Here is a 22,498-nt window from a genome sequence, read left to right as displayed (position 1 = left end):
TTTATGAGCCTCAAATGAAGAAATATTTTAAGTCTAACACTTCTGTTGAACTCTCTAGAAAACATGCCATGGCAGGAGAGTACAGAAAGACAGCACAGTGCCAATTCTGTGCTACACATCCAAAAGGGTGGTCATGTCTTCTACTAAGAATCAAAGCCTGAAACCCTCACTCAGCTCCAAGACCTGAGCCACAGTATGGCAATACTACCCCCTTCATCCCACCAACTACAATGCCTGAGCAGGGACAGTGAAATCAGGTCCTGTGGGTCACAGCTCTGCTCTGCAAAGCAGCTAAGGGGAGCCTACTTAAGATTCATTCAGGCTGTTGAGGTCTTAAGTATGTCCTTAAGTGGGCATTTTATCAGGGAGCTTACTTACTTCATCCGTGACCAAACAAAAGGCATTGTTGGGAACTTCTGCAATAAAAATAGAGTAAGTACAGAGCAAACTGCTCTGGATTGTAAATCAGTGGAGCCCACTGACCTCCTGAGCTTCACAAAAGTCTGTCTCAACTGTGTAACAGGATGAAAGCCTCAGCTGGGATCAAGCCCACAGATATGGGAGTAGTGCAGATGCTCAGACCCCATGGATGCTCTTACAGGATGCAGTCCCTGAGTGACGAGCTAAAGCAGCCCTAGGCATAAGGAAGAGCAGGGTGGATAAGCCCTCATTGCAAAGTGAGGGTCCCTTCTGCACCCACAGTGACAGTCCCACTCCCACAGGGCAGCCTGGAGCCTGGCAAGGGGATGGCTGGCATCCCTTCTGCCTGGAAAGAGACCTAAATCCAGGTTTCCCAGGCTCTTGTTAACTGCTCTAATTGCAAGGCTGTCACACACAATAGCACCACAAGCTGCCTTCAGGGAAGCTGGCAATGGCATTTCTCGAGAACAATCCTGCCTGTGTAGTAAGCACGGCAATGGCTGCGGGGCAGGAACATTTTTCTTAGGATCCCAGCTGGTCTATGGTATCCTCACACCCCCAGGTAAGATCTGTGCCAGAGCTGGGGCAGCTCTGGGTCTGTGTAAACATGCAGGTCCAGCCATCTTAAAATCAGGAACTGAGGAAGTTTTGCCCACAGGTAAAAATCCCCACAGTTCTACTGTCCAAGTCCTCTACCAGATTTGACTCCAAGTTGTACACAATGAGGTAACACTTATACATGGAAAAAAATATGATTCGACTTCTCCAGGTACTATTGTATAGTATGAAAATCATATCTGACATCTAGTGAGCGTCAGCAACAGTGACAGCTGCTGGTTTTAGACAAATGCTGGAGTGCTGACACTGCAATGTACAAGCACAGTATTGTACATTATCTGCTCGGGTCCCCCTCCCACCCACCTGAAACTGAGCCTTCTGGGAAGACATCCAAGAAAGAGAACACCTAATACTCAGGCCTCTTGTCTCCTTTGACAAAACCCCATAGACTGGAGTAGATTTAAGAGGAACAGAAAACCTTAGCTAAACAAAGAAAACCATTTTTAAGAGCTACACTGAGTGCCAGAAGGCTAAACAAAGACTTTATCTACTACCAAAATAGCAAATTGGTCCAGTGCCATGAGTAGTCTAGCAGTTCTAGAAATCATATCGCTTAATGCCAACAATAACAGACACCTTTGGTCAAATATGACCCCTTTAGTGAAATTTACCATATATGACTAATTCAGACAGACAGTAGTAAATCAAAAGTCTGTTCCTCATCTATATATGAAATTATTTATAGCACAGTGAAATTCTAACATTAGAGTATATTGAATGATATATTCATATATTAGTGGTATATTGCACAATAATTTTATTTCACATATATTTATTTTTTTCAACATTTATCCTTGAAGTAGAGTTGAACTATGAAAAAAAATACTCAAACTATAAAATATTATATAAAATCAACTGCAAACCTGCTACTAAGACAAACTAAAATAGCATTGAAACTTTACAGGAGTTATTGGAAAAGATCAGGGCAATAGATGTGAGATGATGTAAACCACATTGTCCTCCTAGTCCACGTGAAAATAAGAAGTTTGTATATAGATACATTTACATGTGCACATGTGTCTGTGCATGTGTGTGCATTCCATACCATCTTGAGGGCTGCTCTAAGGCAAGGAGGAGTAAAATATGTCAGATTAAGGCTTTGGAGTGAAGGTGGCAAAAAAAGATTGCCAGCCCTAGGGGAAAATGAAGGATTAAGCAACATGTTTTGTCCTGCATTTTCCATACAGCGAGAGCAGGAGGAGCAAAAAGGCAATGAAAGCAGAATGAGTATCAGGAAATGCTTGTGTAAGTTAGTGAACAGCCCCTAGAAACTACTTCCATACACATTACTAAGGTGATTAGCATAGAAAACACAAGGATTACATTCACAGAGATTTGAATATCATACAAAGCTTCAGTAGCTAAAATAAACAACTCCAAGAATCACCAACTTTCCTCATTTAAGGACTTTGTCCAAAGCAACCAGAGCAGTGTCCTGATGGTAGGCAAGCTGTCAATGGTCTCCACTTGCAGGACCAGGCAGCCCATTGTTTCTTTATTTATAAAAACTCTTTTCAAGCAAGGCCCCAGTGATGTGCTGACCCCCACAAACATTCACAGGCAAGTGCAGGGTCTCCATCCTCAGCAGTGAAAGCCTCACTGAGCTGGCACAGGCTTGAGCACATACAACCAGATCCCAGCACAATGAACAAAACATGGGCAAACAGGCTAAAAAATGCCTGGCTGAGTGCCATGCTAGCCTTGTACTTAATGCTGGGCTGTGAAACAATGGGCTGGAAGCAAGGCAAGAAATGGATAGAAATCCCCAAGCACTCCAAGCCTCCAAGGTGTCCAGTAAATCTACAGTAAATCTCTATGATCAAAAATTGATTTAATATCTAACCAGCCTGCCTGCCATCTCCCCAAACAAGAGCTGTACTCCAGAAGCACACCAGCTCTTAGGGAACATTTTCCTGAAATACCAAACTGGTAAGAGCAAGATAGGTGGGCTGAGAGAGGAGGCAATATGCACATGAGAGAGCTTCTGCTGTGTGCTCTAAATTTGGGGAGTCCTCTGCTCAAGTAAAACAGCGGATGGAAATTACCAACATTGGTTACCTCAAATTATCAGCAAGAGTCTCATCCAATGGTTGAATGCTCATCTCTCAGCTGACTTCCATACTAGTTTTGCCACCAGACTCCAAATGCACCACAAGCAATGGAATTGCCCCAATTCCTTCTCTGATTATTAAAGACCATCAAAAGAATCACCAAACAGTAAAAATCATGCTGACCTGCAAAGCAGTTCTATTTTACCTTACATCTTTTGCAAAAACAAAAATCCTCTTCTATTTGGCATAAAATGCCTGCCTTTTAGGAGAGCTAATTACTTTTGATTTCTGTTAACCTTCTTGCTGGGAACATAATGCCTAACTGAAAACAGTATCTGGTTGCCTGACGACAATTGCATGTAAATAAATCAAAACAAATTTTAGCTGTGAATTTCAGGCCCACGTAATTACTTTCAGAACATTAAAAGACAGGTTTGGAAGAACGCATACAATGCCAAGGGGCATTTACAAGGCCTGATTCACACCAAATTATCATGGGCTAGAAACTAAAGTCCTTTATTTCTCTTGTAAAGCAAACAAAACGGTTAGGTTTTGGATTGAAAAATTAATAAGCTTTTAATGTTGCAATACCTGCCGAAATTTTTCAGTGTTTGTTGTACTTTTTCTCCACTGCTGTTTCTGCAGGGTTTGGCCTGAGTTGTGCTGAAGATTTGCTGTTGAACAAAGGGAAGTTGTGGCTCACTGAAGGAATAAGACTGAAACAACGTATGGTGAAGGAGAGATAGACAGCAGGCCTGCTTGCTAAATGACCACACCGTAACAGTATGGCCTAACATTTCATCTTCAGACTAGACTGGTGACCTTTAATTAGTGACCTTTAATTATAGTTGCAACCAGCTGTGATAGGGATCCGGCTCTCTAAAACTTACTGCCCCTGCTCAGTGATCACAATGTTAGCTGCCATCCTCACTTGACAGGGGAAAGATGGCCAAGGAAAAGGAGGGAAAAACCATCCAAAACCTACTGAAATACATGGGCTTCTTTTAGCTACCATGGTGGGGGGACAGGGAGGAGGGCTGGAACTAGGCAAACTTGTAAGTTCCTTTCCAGTCCAAACCATTCTATGATTAGTGAGGTCTTGATTTGGCCTCAGCCTTGGCTAGACAAGGGGATTGCCTGCTATTAGGGTTTTGCAGCCAGTAACAGACAGCAGCCAGAGCTGCTCTGGCATGGCCTACACCAGCCCCTGGGAGAGAGGAATGCTGAAATCCTTCTGCTGCTCCTCCCACTCTGAACCATTTCACTGAGGCTGTTATGTGCACACAAAGCATAGTATTAAACTGCAGTATTAGCATAGTATTAAACTCCATGATAACTTACAGGTTTTCAGCTGACAGCAGAAATGTTCAAGTGATTTACATTGGACTGGTGGGTGTGTACTTGTGCTGAGAAAATGATAGAGAATAAATAATAATGTGTATAGCCTAGGATCAAAAACCCACAGACATCAGTATCATAGAATCATAGATTAGTTTCAGCTGGATTGAACCTTTAAAGGCCATCTAGTCCGACACCCCCTGCAATGAGCAGTGACATCCCTTACCAGAACAGGTTGCTCAAAGCCCCAGCCAACATGGACTTGAACACTTCCAGCAATGGGGCATCCACAACTTCTCTTGCAACTTTTTCCAGTGCCTCACCAACCCCACAATAAAGAATCTCTTCCTAATACCTAAACTAAACCAACCCTCTTTCAGTTTGAAGCCATTCCCCTTTACAAAGGCACTACATGCCTTTGTAAAAAGTCCCTCTCCAGCTTTCTTGTCAGCCCCTTTAGGCACTGGAAAATGCTATAAGGTGTCCCTGGAGTTCTCTTCTCTTCTCTTCTCTTCTCTTCTCTTCTCTTCTCTTCTCTTCTCTTCTCTTCTCTTCTCTTCTCTTCTCTTCTCTTCTCTTCACTGAACAGCCCCAGCTCAGCCTGCCTTCATACAAGAGGCATTCTAGACCTCTGATCATTGTTCTGGCTGTCTCTGGACCCATTCCAACAGGTACACATCTGTATCCAGATAGACAGATAGATAGATAGATAGACAGATAGACAGATAGATATGGCTATATACATTTCTGACTTAAAATTCAGTCTCTGACAAAATGTGCAAATTATTTTCAGTTATGAGAACAAGCTTTTTGGTGTTAAGATCACCCTTAAATACCAATTAACGTGTTTATTAAAGCTTTTGAACATCTGGACTACTGCAGGAAAAAAATATTTGGACAAAAAAATAAAATCAAAGATAAAATAAATCTAACTGTACAAGCAGTAACATAACTTGCAAGAAATACAGAAAATACACATATTCCTGCATCTCATAGACAAGTTGAGAGTTAATAAACCTCTGAATTTTAAATTTTTTTTTTAACCTAATACTAAATCTTCTCTCATGCTTATGACTGTCTCCCTAGGTCCGTCTCCAGTCTCCAACAGCATTACATTGTCCTCCTCTGGAATCTTTTCCATTAGGATCTTGCATATTATCTTTCTACTTATCTCCGTTCCAGTTTCCCTTAGTACCACTCATCGTTTCCCCTATTTACACATTTATTGTGTTTACTGCCTTTGTTTTCTGTGTTCACTCCAAACTTTACACTTTCTCTTCTGCCTGCCACTGTCCCCACTTAGGCCTACAAAACAACCTCCAGAACATTCCTTTTTAAAATCCTTTTTTAATCCCTACCCTTTAGATAATAAATCTCAGCCGCCTCCCCTTCAGTCTCTGTTAGTACATCTCCTCTTGGGGCTGGGTTAAGCAGGCTGTCTTCCCAACCTCCCTACAGTCTCTTTCAGGGTGTAATATGTCTTTTAATTAGGGGTATGGAAGAATATACACTTCAAGGAAGACCAGAAATTACTCTGTGGCAGACAATTCCCTTATTTTGAAAGTTTGTGCAGATAGCTATCTCATATGTGTTAGAAAAGAAAACAGTTTGCTGTGGCCTAACATCTAGAAAGATAAACTGACTTCAAACACAAAGCAGAATCAATAAGAAACACAACAGCCTCATTTCATTGCCTTGCTTAATGAAGTGTAAAAAACAAACTGACAGCACAACAAAGAGAAAAGAATAATTGATTTCAAAATGTATTCCAAAGGTGACATTTGTAATCCAATTAAGGAAAATATTGGAAATTGTTTGGGCTTTTTCCTGACCATGGAATTTCACTGTTGTTGATACTGGATCTTCTTTCCAAGTGATAAAATTTCCATAGGAATCCTTACAGTTCTTTCACTGCTTTTTTTTATGCCCACATTTCTCAGCAAAAGAGATCTGTACTTTACAGACACTGGTGTATCACAGCAGGACGGTGTGGCTGTCACAGACCATGCATTACATGACAGTGGTTGTCATAATCTGAACGCAGCATTAACAATAATGACTAAGCCAAGCACTGAAAACTGACCATCGGCGCCATGCAGACCAAGTCTGACACCCCCAGCCTCCTAGAGCTTCTGTATTTGTGCCAAGAAAAAAGGGATCACTGCCAACACTGTGTGATGTGCAAGAGTTGGCCAAAGTGCTCTTCCTAAGCACAGTTGTTTTCACTCGCTGTGTGTGGAAGGGGTCATAAATTGCTATCCAAAGAAACCACAGGCAAGCAGAGTGCCTTACAATGATTTATTCCTGATGATGCAGCATTGCCGCTAGGTAGGATTTTTGCACAGTTGGTTCTAACTGGGGACTGTTGAGCACCCAGATTAATGCTGTGGCCAATAAGGGGTAAAAGCATGGACAGGAATTGGAGTAGGAATGAGCACTGGGGCCAAGGGACATGGAGAGTTCCAGAGTCAGTGCAGGTTGATGGATATATCTGCTGATTGGGGAAAACAGCATCCCAAACGAGCAATTTCTGCTAGGAAGCTTGCATCAGGTGCTCACTGTGCACTACAATGGCTTTTAATACAAGCACAAACACATCTCCAAGTACTCAGTCCTGACATCCTCTCCTTGCTGAAAGCCTTGCATACAATCAGCATTTCTATGGTACTATTATTACCTGGTTTTATTGGTTCAAATAATTATTTAGTGAAAGAGGTAATTAAAATACTCCTACCAGTGATGATAACTAAATTAATTAATAATCAGATTAGCTGATTGAACTGACAAGGTATTCTTTCGTCCTCAGATAGCACTGAGGTGAGCAGATCAGCCTCAAAATGCAGATGTGAGGTATTACTATTGTGTCACACAGTCACAATAATTTGGAGAGAGGGGGCATCTTTCCATTCCAGGAGGTTTTCCACCTTCCTTGGCAGATATTTGTCTTTTAAGTCCAGACATTCACACAGCTGCTGCCATGGATCCTGCATACCAGGGATATGTCAGAGACAGAAATGGGTTCATCCAGAGCTTAATGGAAGTTCACTTTCATGGCAGAAGCTAATACAGGCTCACCTGTATCTGGTATCCCCTGGAGAAAAGCATCACACAAATGCAGTGCTGCTGCTGATTCACCACAGAGGCTCAGACTCACAGCTGCTAGGCACCAAACCAGGAGCTCTTCAGGTTGGGAATAGTTCTCAAACACAGGTCTCCCTTGGCAAGCTGCCTGCAGCCAGAATACCCTTGTTCTTTTAGACAGAGCCTCCTTCAGGTGCTTAGTTTTCAGGCAAAGGGATCAGAGGGGGACTGTATCTTATGGCTGGCCCTTGTTGCTGCTGCCACACCCAGTCTTAGAAGCACCACTAAGGTGGTGACCAGTGCCACCTATTCCCCTTCAGTGGCTGTTAATGAAGCACAATCATATTTATGGAGAGTCCTGTCGTTCTCCCACCAGGAGATTCAATGTGAGATGAGGTCTACCTACCCTTTCCTTTTCTACTGCTGGAGAAAAACAGGCTTCACAGCATGCTCATACACTCCCAAATGACACGTGCTTGTTGCTGGCATTACAGTCAGTAAAAAGGAGTCTGATGCTCATGTTTTGTTCAGATGAGAACAAAATCCCACCAAGCCCTTCTGCAGAGAGTCAGGGTAATTAAAGCACTGCTGGCTGCTTTAAAGGAGACACGCTAGAAACTACCAGCCCCATCACACTCAATATCTTATTCTTCTTCAGGGGGATAGATTTTCTGCCAAATTTTTCACTTCCTTTCTCTACATCTGATGTTCCTAGCCTGGGAAAGGTTAAGCATCGTTGCATCTTAGTGTGTTGTGCTGCCAGGGGCAGGGACAGCTTTTGTAGCAATGGTTTGCAACAAGCATCAGCACGTTGCTGGGTTTACTGCTGACCACCCCCTAGCTGTTTCTGTGGAGTCTGAAATGCTTTTCCTTTGATGTAAGGATGCTGGAAACTTCAGGTAATGGCAACACAATGCAACTTGGAATCTGTCCGCCCTCTTCTTTCTCACAATACTTAACAGGGAACTCTGGCACAGGACTGTCAGTGGCTCTGAGGAAGGTTGCTCACAGGTGATGTAACGCCCTGGCATAACATGCCTTTGAGCTTCCTCTTCTTATCAGGGCAAGAAGCTGCATGCAGAGGTGCTGGAAGGGTTTGGAGTCATAAGAGTTACCAAGAAAGAGGACAATGGGGGGAAAACAAGATCATATGGGCTCTTTTTTAGCCCAACCAGTACTTTTTGACATTATGTATTTGGAGAAACTGCTATCTGGGTAACTCAGCAGCCTGATGGAGCTGGGAAGCTTTCTGAAAACAGCAGTGTTTCACCTGGCTATCCCCTCTTTGCTTTATATCTAATAATATTAAACATATTTTCCTGCCCTCCTCAAAATCAGTAACAGTATTATTGAAACAAGCTGTGTGGGTCCTCAGATTTTGTCCTCTGCAAATGATATCCTGTCAGTCAGCAGCAGAACTTGTACATGGTTAAGATTACTGAAGCTCTTGCCTGCAGGTTTTTCCACGGCACAACGTAAGGGATAGTCTGGCCTTGTGAGCGTACAGTGAAAAAATCGAGCTTTATTAAAGAAATCCATACTTTCAGCCTAGATTATGCCTCCTGCCAGGGAGGTGACATCATTACTAGTCCAGGTATTCGTATTCTGCTGAGCTGGCATCTAAAATAGAGCTCATGTTTCCCCAGACTTTTCAGAAACCTCTGTTCAAACTCTTAGAATTTCAATATAGTAACTTCAATGTTTTGTTGGGTTTTTACAGTGCTATGATCTGATAACTTCATCACTGGCAGCCTACACTGTGCTTTACCTCACTAAATGTATTTAGGATTAGATGCAAACCGTGTATTTCATTTAGTTAAATCTCACATCAGGCTTAAGTGTTGCATGCAAGACCCTCAGAATGAATGGATCTATCTGCCTGGGGGACCAGGAACACACTGGGTCCCAAAAGCTTTGCTGAACTGGGGAGGAATCTGAGAGCCTTTGAGTCAAAACCCACTGCTCAATCTCCTTAAAATCCCACCAGCACTCACACTTCTAACAGTGGGCAGCTCTGCAGCTGCTTCTATTTCTGCTTGGAGCCCCTAAAGTAAAATAAAATAAAAACAAGGCCAATGATAAAGAAATCAATAATCCTAGCAAGCACGGCCTTCTCATACTGAGAATGCTTTCTGTATCTGCACATTGGACTTGAAGAGACAATTAAAAACCAACAATCACAGCTCCAGTAAACTCTAGAATTGTCTGTAGTATTTTCATTAATTTGTGCAAACTTCACTAATTTATCGTTATTGTATTTATAGTAGAATAAATGTATAACACTCTTGAGATGCATGGATGCTTAGACAAGGAAATTAGCTAAACACGTAGTTCTTTCTGTGATAGGAAAAATCTGGGTAATGTTGGGAGCAAATTAATTTTTCACTAGATGATATTGCACTTGAAAATCACTTTTACTAGGGAAAACTTTGGAAGATGGCCAGTGAGAAATTAACCAAGGTACAATGGGAAGCACTGGACAGTGTCTGACCTCTCAGGCTGGTAAACAATAAACTCTAATGCTAGCTTCAAAACAGCTTTCCTAATAGAAAAATAGCTAAAATTATGCTCTTGTAAGAACATACTTAAGGTAGTTAGTCAGTAGTAACAGTATTTGGATAAAATTAGTTCTGACAAAAAAAGTGTCAGAATATGAATATACCCCCTGCAAACTAAAACCTAGACTAACTAGAATAAACTTTCAGAAAACGATAGCAAAGATTACCAACACAGCAGATTGACTCTGTCATGGGGCCATGCTTACAAGATCAAACAAGGATAAGATAATCCCAGGTGAGTGGAAGGTATTTAGTGGATGCAAAAGGCCTGAGTACACTGATGTGTGCCAAGTCTTTTGAGAAGTAACTAGGTCAAACAAGCTGATAATTTACTCAGCTTTTCAAAACATGAAAACAACTCTTGCATAAAATTATGGCATGGCTAAAACCCTGAGAAATTTGTTCTGAGGTGATAAACGTGCTTCAGGTGAATTTTACATGCAAAGGGAGAACTAGTTTTGTGTAGAGCCTTTCCCGTGGCTAAGGAAGCAAAGGAACAGAGAGGAAGCACACACACACCACCACCCCACCCCTGAGCTGCTGAATCAGCAGAGGAAAGGAACAGGAGCTGTTAATACACTTGAACACTGCTTTTCAGAAATAAACTGTCCTAATTATAATCTGACGAGCTCAAAATGGCAAAAGCCAGATAAAAAGCTGGCAGACTGCAGGAGACAGGCTGCCTACAGGGGCCTGCCACGGTGGTTGGTGGGAATTCCTCCCCAGGCCAGTGAGTAGAGGCATCATCTGAAACTCTGGGTGAGTCAGAAAGAGTAGTTTACAGCACGTGTAAGGCAGGAACACAGAGAAGGATAGGATCAGGTCAGGAGGAGGCTGAGGAAGGTGAAGGGGGCAGTGGGCTGCTTGGGCAACAGCAGGCATATGCAGGGTGACAGGTCAAAGGAGTGCAGGACAGCAAGGAGGAATGCAGCAGGGCTGGATTCAGGCTTTATCTTAAATTCTGAACTATGCTCTCAGGAAAGAAACAGAGAAAAAGAGACTTCAGAGGAGATAGAATAAGTATGCTTATAAATAAAATAACTATATTTATAGATAACAAATATACATTATTTATAGATAATAAATATACATATACATACTTATGTTTATAAAATATATTGATAAGAATAGTTCAGATCAATAAAAAATAAAGTATGTGGTAAGTTTTCATTGTTTCATTTGTTTTCCTTCATTCCAAGGTATTACACCCAAGTGTAATGTATCCCTTAATATTGTTCCTATAGTAACGGACTTACTTGATATACTTGTGTCTGACCCTCATAGTTACTCTGTTTATGACAAACTGACTAAGCACTAAACATGAGAAAATGAAATACTGGATGTCAGACTGCCTTCTAGCTCACTCAGCAGTGCCTCACCACTGAAGAGTGTTTTATTTCATACCAGCATGGCCCCTTAGTCACAGTGAGAATTTCCTTTCTTTGAATATGGTCAGACCTTGCTAGGTCTGCAAAGCTTCTCTCTTCCCGTTGGGAACTCTGCTGTTTATTTTTTATAGTCTGTAGGAAATGTATCAAAAGACAAAATCTATCAGCTCTGGAGGCTACCCGAGGAGACATGGCAAATAACTTAGCATCATCACACGCGGTTCCAGCAGGGCTGGGAGCAGGACAGGTTGGACAAGAAAGCACAAGCATTTCTTGCAGTAAATGGAGTCAGCCTACTCTGACTCATAGCCTCTTGCCCGCCTTTGAGAGATCCTCTCCCTTCATGCAACCTCCAATTCAAGAAACAACAGTTGCTAACACTTCTGTTTCTCCTAGTGCTCGCTTCCCTCCAAGCCTAGGCTAAGGCTTTTGCTATGATGCTTGAGGTCAGAGTCTTGGTCTTGCTCACAGGGAACACCAACTTATTCCACAGGAACAGATACTGGCTTTGCTTATAGAGCAGGACTCCGAGGTGCACAGAAATCATGCGCAGTCTGGTCATTCAAGATTCATTACAAATTAAAAAAAAAAAAAAAAGAAAATTAAAAACTGGAAAGCAAAATAATCTCGGCAAGTTGCAGCTGCCAGCACGCAGGCTGCAGCATACAGAAAGAACATTTTAAGGGGAGAGAACAGGTAACCCTTCTTATTCTCTGAGCTGGTGTGGAGGTCATTCTCAGTCATCTCACAGTACAGGCAGTTTGGGCGCAGGCCGCACGTCACCCGGCTGTCTGTGCCAACAGCTCCCGGGATGTGTCACCCCAGCCTGCACACAGCCCATCTCACTGCACAGTGCTTGTGCAGGACGGTTCGTAGGTGCTGCCTCCACCAAGCCCGCTGGGCTTCATTCCTGGGCTCTGTCTCTGGTGCGTGTGAAAAGCCGTTCCCGTGCTGCCTGGCATTCCTGTGGACAAAGGGTAGGTGATTTGGTATTGAATTAATAACGAGCAGGGAGGGGATAAACCCACATCTCCCGCTAGACACAGGGAGCGCTGTGCATAATCCTGAAACCGACAGAGCCAGTGCGCAACAGCCCTGGGAAACTGGGCGATGGGGACACTTACAAAAAGCAGCTGAAGCCTCGGGCAGTTTTCTCCAGCATGCTGTAGACAGCCCTAATTGCTGACCTTTTGTGAAAACTATTAAGGCCCCTCCTAATCAGTCTCCACTGGAGCAGTGGCTCAGCGGGAGCTGAGGTGCCGAGTCCCCCGAGGGAGCTCCTGCCTTCGCCCGCTCCTCCACCCTGCATCCCTTCCCCGTGCTCTGCGGAAACACGGTCACGGAGCCTGCGGGAATGTCAAGCAAAATCCTAAAACCGGGTAAAACCACAAGCTGGGGTCCCGCGGTCCGTGACTGCAGCTGGGACATCGCCTGCGGCCTCCAGGGCAGCCCACGGCAGGGCCGAGCCCAGCGCCGCTGGCCTCGGGCGGCGCAGCGCGGGCAGCGGGGCCGCGGGGGCTGGGCCCGGCCCCTCATGGCTCCGCCCCGGCTCTTTAAGGCGCCGCGGGGCCGCGCCGCGCTGAGACGCGCCGAGCCCAGCTGAGGTGAGTGCCGGGGCAGGATGGACCGAACCGGACCGGGGGTGGGGTGGCGAGCAGCACAACGCGAGTTGGTGCCGGTGTTGGGGAGGCGGCGGCGGCGGCGGCGATGCTCACCCGCTCCTGCTGCTTGGCTGCTCTAGTGATGGAGCTGCCACGCACCGGGCTTCCCCGACGGGCCGCTGAAAAAGCCGTCTGGGATAACCGGATAGCCTGGAATTCTTGTGTGTCTGTCTTGCGGCTGGCTTAGGTCTCTTGAATTAGAGCTGCTGTTAATAAACGGGTCGGAAAGGACTTGGTGGCTGCTGTCCTGTGGGTGACGTGCTGGTTACGAGCAGCTACCGTAAGCCGCAGCCGACAGCCAGAATTGCTGGTGCTGGCAGTGAAATCACCGGGATGTTTAATTGCTGCTTTTGAGCTCCCCGGAGGCCTGCGTGAACTAGGCAGAGTCCCGAGGGCGCAGGCAGGGTTGAGGCGGGGCTGGAGGTCTGTGCCAGGAGCCCGGGGCTGCGGGCCGCTGTCCGGGCACTGTCCGGGGCACCTGGCTGCTGCACGGCACCAGCCCCGCGCCCCTCGGGCGCCTCCTGAGCCCCGCTGCCAGGAGAGAGCTCCTGCTGGTGAGTAACTGAGGAAATATTGCCGTTCTTCCCACGCAAGCCGTCATGGGAACATCGTGGGGAGGATAAATGGAAGTACTTTCTCTGGAAGAGAATACGGTTACCTTGAGGTACCGATTTGAGTTCCGGTTTTTTTTTTCATTTAATGAATTCTCAAAGCCCTTATCAGAAGTTTTGAGTTAGCTGATGGTTGTAGGGTCGTCTAGTATTTTATCTCCCTCAGGAAGAAAGGGTGGAGCTGCACCCTGTGTTGCCCAATATTGCATGTGAAATCTGGGGCAAAGCTGGGGAAACCTGATTCAGGTCCTCAGTTCTAGTGTGCATGAAAACTAAATTATTGTTTACTAATAAAATGATTAAAATAATGTAGGCTCATGTAAATGCACAAATGAACATGAGCATGGTGGTGATGAGAGGAAAAGACAGAAGTAATTCTTGTACCAAATACCATTTACATTTTGGAAAGCATACAGAGTGGAAAGGAATCTCTTCTCCTTTTTTTTCCTTTTTTTTTTTTCAGTCCATGCATTCCTTTTCCACAACGTTGTGCAGCCTATATTCCCTTTAACTAAGGACGCTCTTTGCTGTGATTGATGTCAGCTGCTGTGCAGTAGCACAGCCAAGCACTTGGATAAAAGAAATGGAATCTTGATTTTTGGACTATACAGTTGTGCCAAGAATGACAAAAGCAAAGTGGGAAATGTCATAAAACTAATTTTATGAGCTAGGTCAGGGTATTAGTGCTAAACCATGGAGCAGTAATGATGCTAATCCCATGGAAGTATTAAACAAAGGGCTATCTCAGTAATTGGTGTCAGTGTGCAAAAGGCACTGCTCAGCCACTCTGAGGAAGTTTCCTAAGCTGTTGCTTAGGAATGTACCTAAGGTGCCCCAGTTTAGGTTAATAAACTAATCTTATTTTCCAACATGCCATGAATGGCTACCTGCTTGTCTTAGACGAAGGTCTTGTAGCAGCTACCTGGCAGCATGTCTTACTTGGGAGCCACTCATCATGCCTTGAATCCCTAAAACTGCTGAACTGCTGCTCATGTGGTGGGGCAGGAGGCTTGTTTAACCAAGCAAGATGGGTCATGTAATTCAGGCTTAGCCAAAACTGCTGCTCTCAGCTGTGGTTTGTGAGTCTGCTCTACCTTGCCTGGGGTGTGAGGCAGCTTACTCTGCACTGAGGCCTGTCCCACATGTTGGGAGAAGAGCCCCTTAGAGAAAAGAGCTCTTGAAGCAAAGTGTTCCTGCCTGGCTCCCTATGGTGGCATTTACAGCTCCTCTCTATTGGCGAGGGAGGCAACTGGAGATTGGTAGTGCCCTGCTTCTGGCTCAGGGGGATGCACGCAAAGTTCACTGAAGGCAGCAGGCTTTGTGTGGGGATGCTGTTGTGTGTATCTTCTCCTTGTCAGGCCTAGGCGAGTTTCTCAGGGTAACTGAAGGTGAGTTTTGCAGACAGAAGTCAGAAACTTCCCAGAAATTCTTCCCTCCCTTATAGCTGACCTGCACTACAGTGCTGCTGTGGGAACTCTGCAGGGAGGGAATGCTCTCGGTGGTGGGGCAGGGTGACAGGAGGTGCCCTCTGGACTTCTAGGGGGCAAACCATGGTCCTCACTCAAAAACCCTGTGTGAAATGAGGGTCAGTACAGAGCACTGGGGGTGGTGAGTGCTGAGCAGTTCTGCCGGGTTAAGCTCATAGAGGCAGTAACCCTGTCTGGCTGCTGTTGGCCTCTGTGCTGGTGAGAGGTGCAGGAGAGCAAGCCAGCATTGAGCAGCAGTCACAAGCCAAGGGCAGTTCAGGGCTGACAGCGAGATGAGCCTTCAGCAAACACGGCTGTGTTAGCTCCTGGTGGTGGTGGCAAGAACGCCTCAGAAATCCCGAAGGTCATGGTCAGGGCTCCGCTTTGGAACTTTAACCCCAGACCGTTAAAGGGAGGAGCTGGAGGAGCTGCTCCCGAGCTGGGGGGGGACTGCTGGTGCTGGTGACTGGGAGTACAGGGCAGGTCGGGAGGGAGCAGGTCAGCTCGAGATGGGACAGCCACTGCTTCTGGCTTAATGTAAAAGACTGTTCACAAGGCTACAGGTTGACACAAAGGGTGAGATGCCTGTCCCCACAGATTTGAGTGTCCGTTACAAGTAATGCAGGAGAGGGGGTTTCACTTCCTTTTAAATCAGCTGTGGCTACTTGAGCAGTTGGGTTTGGTTGATATACCTGCCTGGTAAAGGTGCAGTTCATGTAACAGGGGTGGAGTCCCTGGAAAATAATTCCCCTTAACCTTTGAAGTGCAGGTGTGATCTCAAAGGAGTTCACAACGTTCCTACAACCCTAATAAGCGGTTTTCCGGTGAACTTTGGCTTGTACCACATCCCAAATGACAGGCCCTGCAAACAAAATGCCATTGTTGCCACAATTGTTTTGCCTCTACCAGACAAGAGGCCCAGCTTTAATGAAGCATAGAAACTGAAATTATGTCCATGCGGGAGGACATTTGTTCCAGGTACAGTAAAGCTCTTGTGCATGAAACTGTAATTTGTGCATATCCAATTTATGTAACTTTCAAAATCCCCAGGCAGGGACAGAGGACATGGCTCCTGAAGACTGTGTCTCTGTTTTCTTGCTCTCCAGCAGCAGTGGTCTCTGTTCCCTTTGCCAGTTCGTCTGCTTTTACAAATAACCGTAGAGAGCCCGCCTAAGCCTTTAAGTCTCGTCTGGCATCCGAAGAGCTGGGAAGTTGAACTGGTCCCAAAAGCTTCTCACGCAGTGGAAGGTCACATTTTGTAACAGTTGATGAAGTTGCAGGGTTGTGCTCTGATGCCACACAAATTTCACAGATCTGGTTTAAAGGAGCCTGTCACCCCAGCTGTCCTGGGGCCAGGGTGGTGGAGGACACTGTGTTTAATAAAGGTCTCCCCTTCTCTCCTCCTGCCTGGTTGGGCACACAGAACCACCATGCCGAACTGGGGAGGTGGCAACAAATGCGGTGCCTGTGGCCGCACCGTCTACCATGCTGAGGAGGTGCAGTGTGATGGGAGGAGCTTCCACCGGTGCTGCTTCCTCTGCAGTAAGTATTCTCCTCCAAAATCTCTCCTGGCATGCCTGTGGGGGTCACAGCAGCAAGGCGCTGGGCCACAGGAGGTGTCCCAGACTCAGCTGGTACCTGTGACACACAGGGGATGGCAGTGACCAGAGGTGACTTCTTCCATGTGTTGGGGTTGATTTCTGTTTCCCTATGTGCTTCCTGGGCTTGGCAGTCCCGAGTGCTCACCTTCTGGAGAGGTTTGATCATATCAGGGGGTGGGATGTACGTCTCAGAGCAGAGAACATCCATTTGCACTCTTGCCAGCCTTTTCTTCAGGTGTCTAAAGGATCTTGAGGTTGGAAACCTGGCTTAAGTGTTGCTTATGCACTGGAAGCTCCGTGACAGGGCCTTGTTTGCACTGATCTGAGCTCAGCTGGGCTTCTCCCCATGGTCCTGGGGCTGGCAGAAGCTGAAGGAACAGCTAACAAACTGCTGCCCTGGAGTCCTGTGCAGACCAGGACAGCAGCATGCACGAATGCAGCCGAATTGCTGATGCTTTAGCACAGCCAAAAGCCTAAACTTTATTGGCACAGAGACCTGTGGTTTATTTCAGATGAAAGGAGTCCAAAGCATTATTTTCCAGTCCAACCAACGAGCCCAGTGAGGCACTGAAAATCGCTTTCTCTGCTGAAAATACCTTTGCATAGATGAAGGGAACAAAGGGTCCCTCTGAACTGGAGGCTCCTACTTTGCAAGCAGACAGGCTCTCTGTCTGAATCAGAGAATTTTACCTTATTGCAAACATGAGGTACTGTTTTGCCCTACTTGTTGGTGGTTAACCCATATGGGCATAGCTAGGGTTTAGCCTTCACTGGCTGCAGTTACAGCTGGGCCCCTCAAACAAGTTTGCTGTTAAATCTGCTGCCTAACCTTGGTGTGCTGTGCTGGCATTGAGAGCCTCCACACACCTACGCCCCTTTCCTTGAGTTCTACAGTGGTCACAAAACACCAAGATTAGATGAGGCCTCCCCTGCCTCATTTTTAGCCTTTTATGGGAGTTACTATTAAAAGAAACCTGGAACTTACAGTTAAACAATGGCTCTAGTGTGTCTGAATACACGGTTTTCCTTAGTGCGTACTTGTGTTGCGGTTAAAGTCCGTAGACTTAACAAACATACATTAATTGATTTACTTATTGGATATTAGTGTCATAAAAAGAACCTTGGAGCTAATGATTGCTATAAGCAAAAGTCACCCAGTGTTTTGAAGACATTTAAATCTTAAAACAAAAAATTTATGAGGGTGTTTCTTTTTTTCTCCTTAAATTCTTTTTCATGGGCATAATGCTGTTGCAGATGGAAAGAGTGTGCCAGTCGGCATACAGAAGGTTTAAGACGGAAATAGTTCTCCTTCTATTGTAACCTTGAGTAGAGGGCTTGCATTGTGCTGAAGGACCGTGTAGGAATGCCAGAAAAGCATAGCTCCTCTGGTGACAGCTGTGAACCAGCCCCAGCTCTGCCCTGAAATTTTGAGGTGGGGCGGCAGGGAGAACCTTGAAGGTTTGGGTTTTTTCCCAGTCCCACGCTGGCCAAAAGGGCAGGACAGGGGCTCTTCTGTCCTGATGGGCTTTTGCTTCATGCTGTATGGCATCTGTCAAGAGAAACTGCTGACTGCCCTCTCTGGGTTTCTGAGCAGCCTCGTTCATCAAACCACGGCAAGTTTCCAGGGTTTAAATGTCACGGTCATTAAGAGATGGGAGGGAATAGAGCCTTTTATGGGGCTAAGCATAATTCACAAATTTAAACAGCAACTTATCTGGTGGTCCCACAGCCTAATGGGAAGAATTTTGGACAGGGAAACCAATAACATCACTTCTCACTTGATTTTGGGCTTACTATGTGTGCTGATAGAAATAGTCCCTTAAGGCAGTTAAACATTTTTTTTACCTCCAGTGGTCTGCCGGAAAAACTTGGACAGCACAACTGTAGCAATCCATGATGCTGAAGTTTACTGCAAATCTTGCTATGGGAAAAAGTATGGCCCAAAAGGTTATGGATATGGCCAAGGAGCAGGCACGCTGAACATGGACAGGGGAGAGAGACTAGGCATCAAGCCTGAGAGGTGAGTGAACTGAATTAAGGCGTGCATGACCCTTGTCCTTCAGTACTGTTTTCAGAGGAGTCTTTCAGTCTGGATTTTGTTTATGTTCATATTTGGAATAGAAATGCTGCAAAATACCCTAGTCTAGTTGGAGGCAGGGCATTGAACCTGCATTGCACAAAGCTCCCACTGGTGACTGTGTGAGTCAGAACAGTAGAAACAGGAGTTAGTGTAAGCAAGGACACACTCATCCTATGAATGAGCCATAGGGGATTGGATTATGGAGCTGCTGCTGGCATTGCATGAGCTCACAGAGGTCTCACATTGCTCTCCAAAATAAGCTGGTAATGTTCAACCAGTTCTTGCAGCGATGGATTTGGACAGCTGAGAATCTGGGGCTACAAGCAGAATGAATTTTCAACTAGCCAATGAAGAACTATTTGTGCTTAATTGTAGCCAAAACTAAAAGTCACATTAAGTAGTTAACATTCCTAGTCTGATTAAGTTCCTTCTATGAAGCAAAACATGTGGAAAGAAGCTGAGGTATGTCTCACAATTTGTTTCATGCAAGTTCCCAAATTATTGCTTAATGTTTATATGATGTATGCTTTCCAGCCAAGTTCAGTGATCCATTCAGGTTCTTGATTATAATCAGGGGACAGGAACTTAACAGAATTATTTGTAGCTTTCTATCTGAAAAAAACATGTCCTGATGGAGTTCAGATCTTCTAGTTAAGTGAAAAGGGGAAGGCTCCTCAGGAAATCAGCCTTTACAGAAGCTTCTTTTTATCCTTTAAAGCACAGCCTTTCTCTTTTTGTTGTCATGGCTTTGGTTTTTCCCCTACCAAGTGTAATTGGATAGCCTTGCTGGTAACTTACTTCTCCAGTTTTGCAGCAGTATTCTATTCTGTACCATGTGCTGGATGCTGGTTCATGTTGGAAGCAGAGCAAGAGATCATTCAGTAAAAGAGTAAAGAAAACGAATGTCCTCTTTCTTTCAGCACACCTTCTCCTCATCGGCCTACCACAAATCCAAACCCGTCCAAGTTTGCTCAGAAGTTTGGAGGGACAGAGAAATGCTCTAGGTGTGGCGATTCTGTTTATGCAGCAGAGAAAGTAATAGGAGCTGGAAAGGTAAGGTACTGCATGTGCTGTTTTGTACTCGCTAAGTGGACTTTAAACTGAGCAAAGTGTATTATGTTGGTCCCAGCAGGGAACCAACTGCAGGGCAGTTACCTTAAAATTGCATTTCTTTGCACTAGAAATAGTCAAATCAATCAACTTAATTTAAAAAACCAGCACTTGAAATGCAGGGTGATGAATGATCACCTTAGATTTCAGAGGTGAAGATTTAATATTGTCTCATGCTAGAGACTTGAAGCAGATTACAGAAGCCCCTCTCACCTGGAAGAGGAAACAATCTTGAGGTGTACAGCTTAGGAGAGAGGCTGAATATTTCAGCAAAAGGGGGGTGGTCTCTGAAAATACCATGTAAAACTGAACATCAGTCTGCCAGCTGTCTGACTCACTCACTACAGAGAACCAAAGTGTGCTCTGAATTGATCACAGCAAGCCCAAACCTTTCAGTATTCTGCTCTGAGCAACATGCTGGGTGTGCTGCTCACAGAAATGCAGATACTCTTGTCTGCTACTGGTGCACTTTAGCTGGTTTTCATTGCACCAGTCTCTAATCAACAGTGATGCAGAAATCTCCAGTTAATGTGTTTTTTTACCAACTTGGGCAGCCTGTGTATTAATACTATCTTTTTTATTTTTATTTTTTCACTAGCCATGGCACAAGAACTGCTTCCGATGTGCCAAGTGTGGAAAAAGCCTAGAATCTACAACCCTAACCGAAAAAGAGGGAGAAATCTATTGTAAAGGTGAGAAAAAAAAGCAGAGACCATTTATTTATGGTTCAAGATCATGTCTTACAGGGACAAATAGTCAATATATTGCTGATATAAGAGACTTTTCAGGCTCATATAAGAGTTCACATGGAAGTGCTCTGTAAGTCATAGGAATAGAGTAAAAAATGAAATAGATATTACTGAAGCTGCTGCTGTAGCTGACATTTGCATCAAGTAAAACATCACATACTGGGAAATGCAGTAGCAGCCTTGTCCTGTGCCCGATCAGTAAGAAAACAAGCCAGCTAGCATCCTGCTCTGCCTTGAGTGGTTGTGGATATAAACTTGATCCACACAGTGGTTTGATGACAACAAATGCCTTAACAGATACCAAGCCACAGAACCGACCTGTGAGTTGCTCTCACAGAGTGGGTGGAGAGCTACACAGACCCAAGAGTTCTGGCTACTGCGTTCAGTCCTGTTAGCTATGCAGCTTAACAAAATGTTTCTAAGCGTTGCCTCCCAGGGGGATATTCTAGTGCCTAAAGAGAAGCTGCTGAGGCTTAGCCTAGACAGTGCTGTTATTAATTAATGTGCCAGATGACTCAGTGTGTTCATCTTTCTCACAGGTTGTTATGCGAAGAACTTTGGCCCCAAGGGATTTGGGTATGGCCAGGGTGCAGGTGCCCTCGTTCATGCCCAGTGAGGGAGCTAAAAACGTCTTTCAGCTCTGATGAGATCCTGCTAGAAGGAACAAGACAGTTTCTTAAATGTTACTAACTACTGTGAAACAGATACTAGTTACTGTAGTGTACATTCAGCTCATGATTTTAAAAACAAACACACACACTGCTTTTTCTCCTTGCCTTATGTATCACACTGTAACACTTTTTAATATTGAGTATCAATTCAATAAAGCTTTGCTTGTTGGTATACCCTAAATTTGAGTGTTGCCTATTTTGTCAGCAATAAAAGGGAGGGGAGTGCTGTTGGGTACTTCAGGGGTGGAAGAATGATGCTTTATAGACTTGATGCATAGCTCTGCTGAAAGCTGGACATACAGTCATGGCCTTCAGAGATGAATGACTCTCCTCCAGTATCACACCATCATATATGTGTGTGCAAAGGCAACGAGCTGCTTGCTGCACAGAAATAGTAAATCCTAATCCACTGTACAGTGACACAGCTCTGAAAGTGACAGATAAGAGGTAACTGTGTGCCTAAATGGCTGTCTGTCTCTGGCACAGAATCTCTAGTAAATGAAAACCAAAGCAATGTCATCATAATATTCCGGAGGGCTGTGTGTGTTTTGGTATTGAGATGTTATGCACAGAACTTGCTGTGCATGAATACTCCACTAAAACAGCTACAGATTAAGAAGTTAGGTTGAAAAAAAAAGAACTGAAACTCTTGTCTGGTTTGGGAAGCAGGCTGTTAAGTTTTTGGGATAAAAGAACTCTTCATAACACTGAATTTATGCAAACACATTCAAGACTGGGAATGCTGCAACAAAACATTAAGCAAGTTAGTCAGCACGGTCTAAAACAGTTTCAAGCAACATCTATGACCGTGGTCTAAGGCAGTGAAGCAATTCAAGCCAAAAGCCTAATCAGAAAAACATGTACTACTCAAAATAATACACAAAGAGCATTTTGTACAGGTTATAAAGGAACCATGGGGCTAGGAGGAAAAACAAGCCAGCTCAAAATGTGACCCAAGAGCTTGTCCAGTTCACCGAGCAGGAAAGATTAGAGCTGTAAAAGACAACAGTAAATCTGAAGCAGCACATTTCAGGTGGGAGTGAGGCAGAAAGCAACAGCACAGCCTAGGAAACATGGGGAAAAACCCTCAGTCCT

General features: G+C 44.7%; 1 protein-coding gene across 2 annotated transcripts; it reads left to right on the top strand.

Annotated features, from left to right (window-relative positions):
- The first annotated feature begins 12,988 nt into the window (after positions 1-12,988).
- Positions 12,989-21,584, top strand: CSRP2 (cysteine and glycine rich protein 2). Of its 2 annotated transcripts, none has more exons than XM_014891948.2 (6): positions 12,989-13,058; positions 16,616-16,734; positions 18,645-18,813; positions 19,794-19,926; positions 20,582-20,675; positions 21,272-21,584. In XM_014891948.2, the coding sequence occupies exons 2-6, from the start codon at positions 16,623-16,625 to the stop codon at positions 21,346-21,348; spliced, it is 585 nt and encodes a 194-aa protein (XP_014747434.1). In that variant the 5' UTR covers positions 12,989-13,058; positions 16,616-16,622; the 3' UTR covers positions 21,349-21,584. The 2 variants fall into 2 exon arrangements, with proteins under 2 accessions (XP_014747434.1, XP_088021098.1); XM_088164972.1 differs by lacking the exon at positions 12,989-13,058 and adding an exon at positions 13,581-13,669.
- Positions 21,585-22,498: the final 914 nt, after the last annotated feature.

Source organism: Sturnus vulgaris, chromosome 5 (genome assembly GCF_052056855.1).
Source record: "Sturnus vulgaris isolate bStuVul1 chromosome 5, bStuVul1.hap1, whole genome shotgun sequence".
NCBI classification, from domain to species: domain Eukaryota; kingdom Metazoa; phylum Chordata; class Aves; order Passeriformes; family Sturnidae; genus Sturnus; species Sturnus vulgaris.
This window is presented reverse-complemented; position numbering and strand designations above follow the sequence as displayed.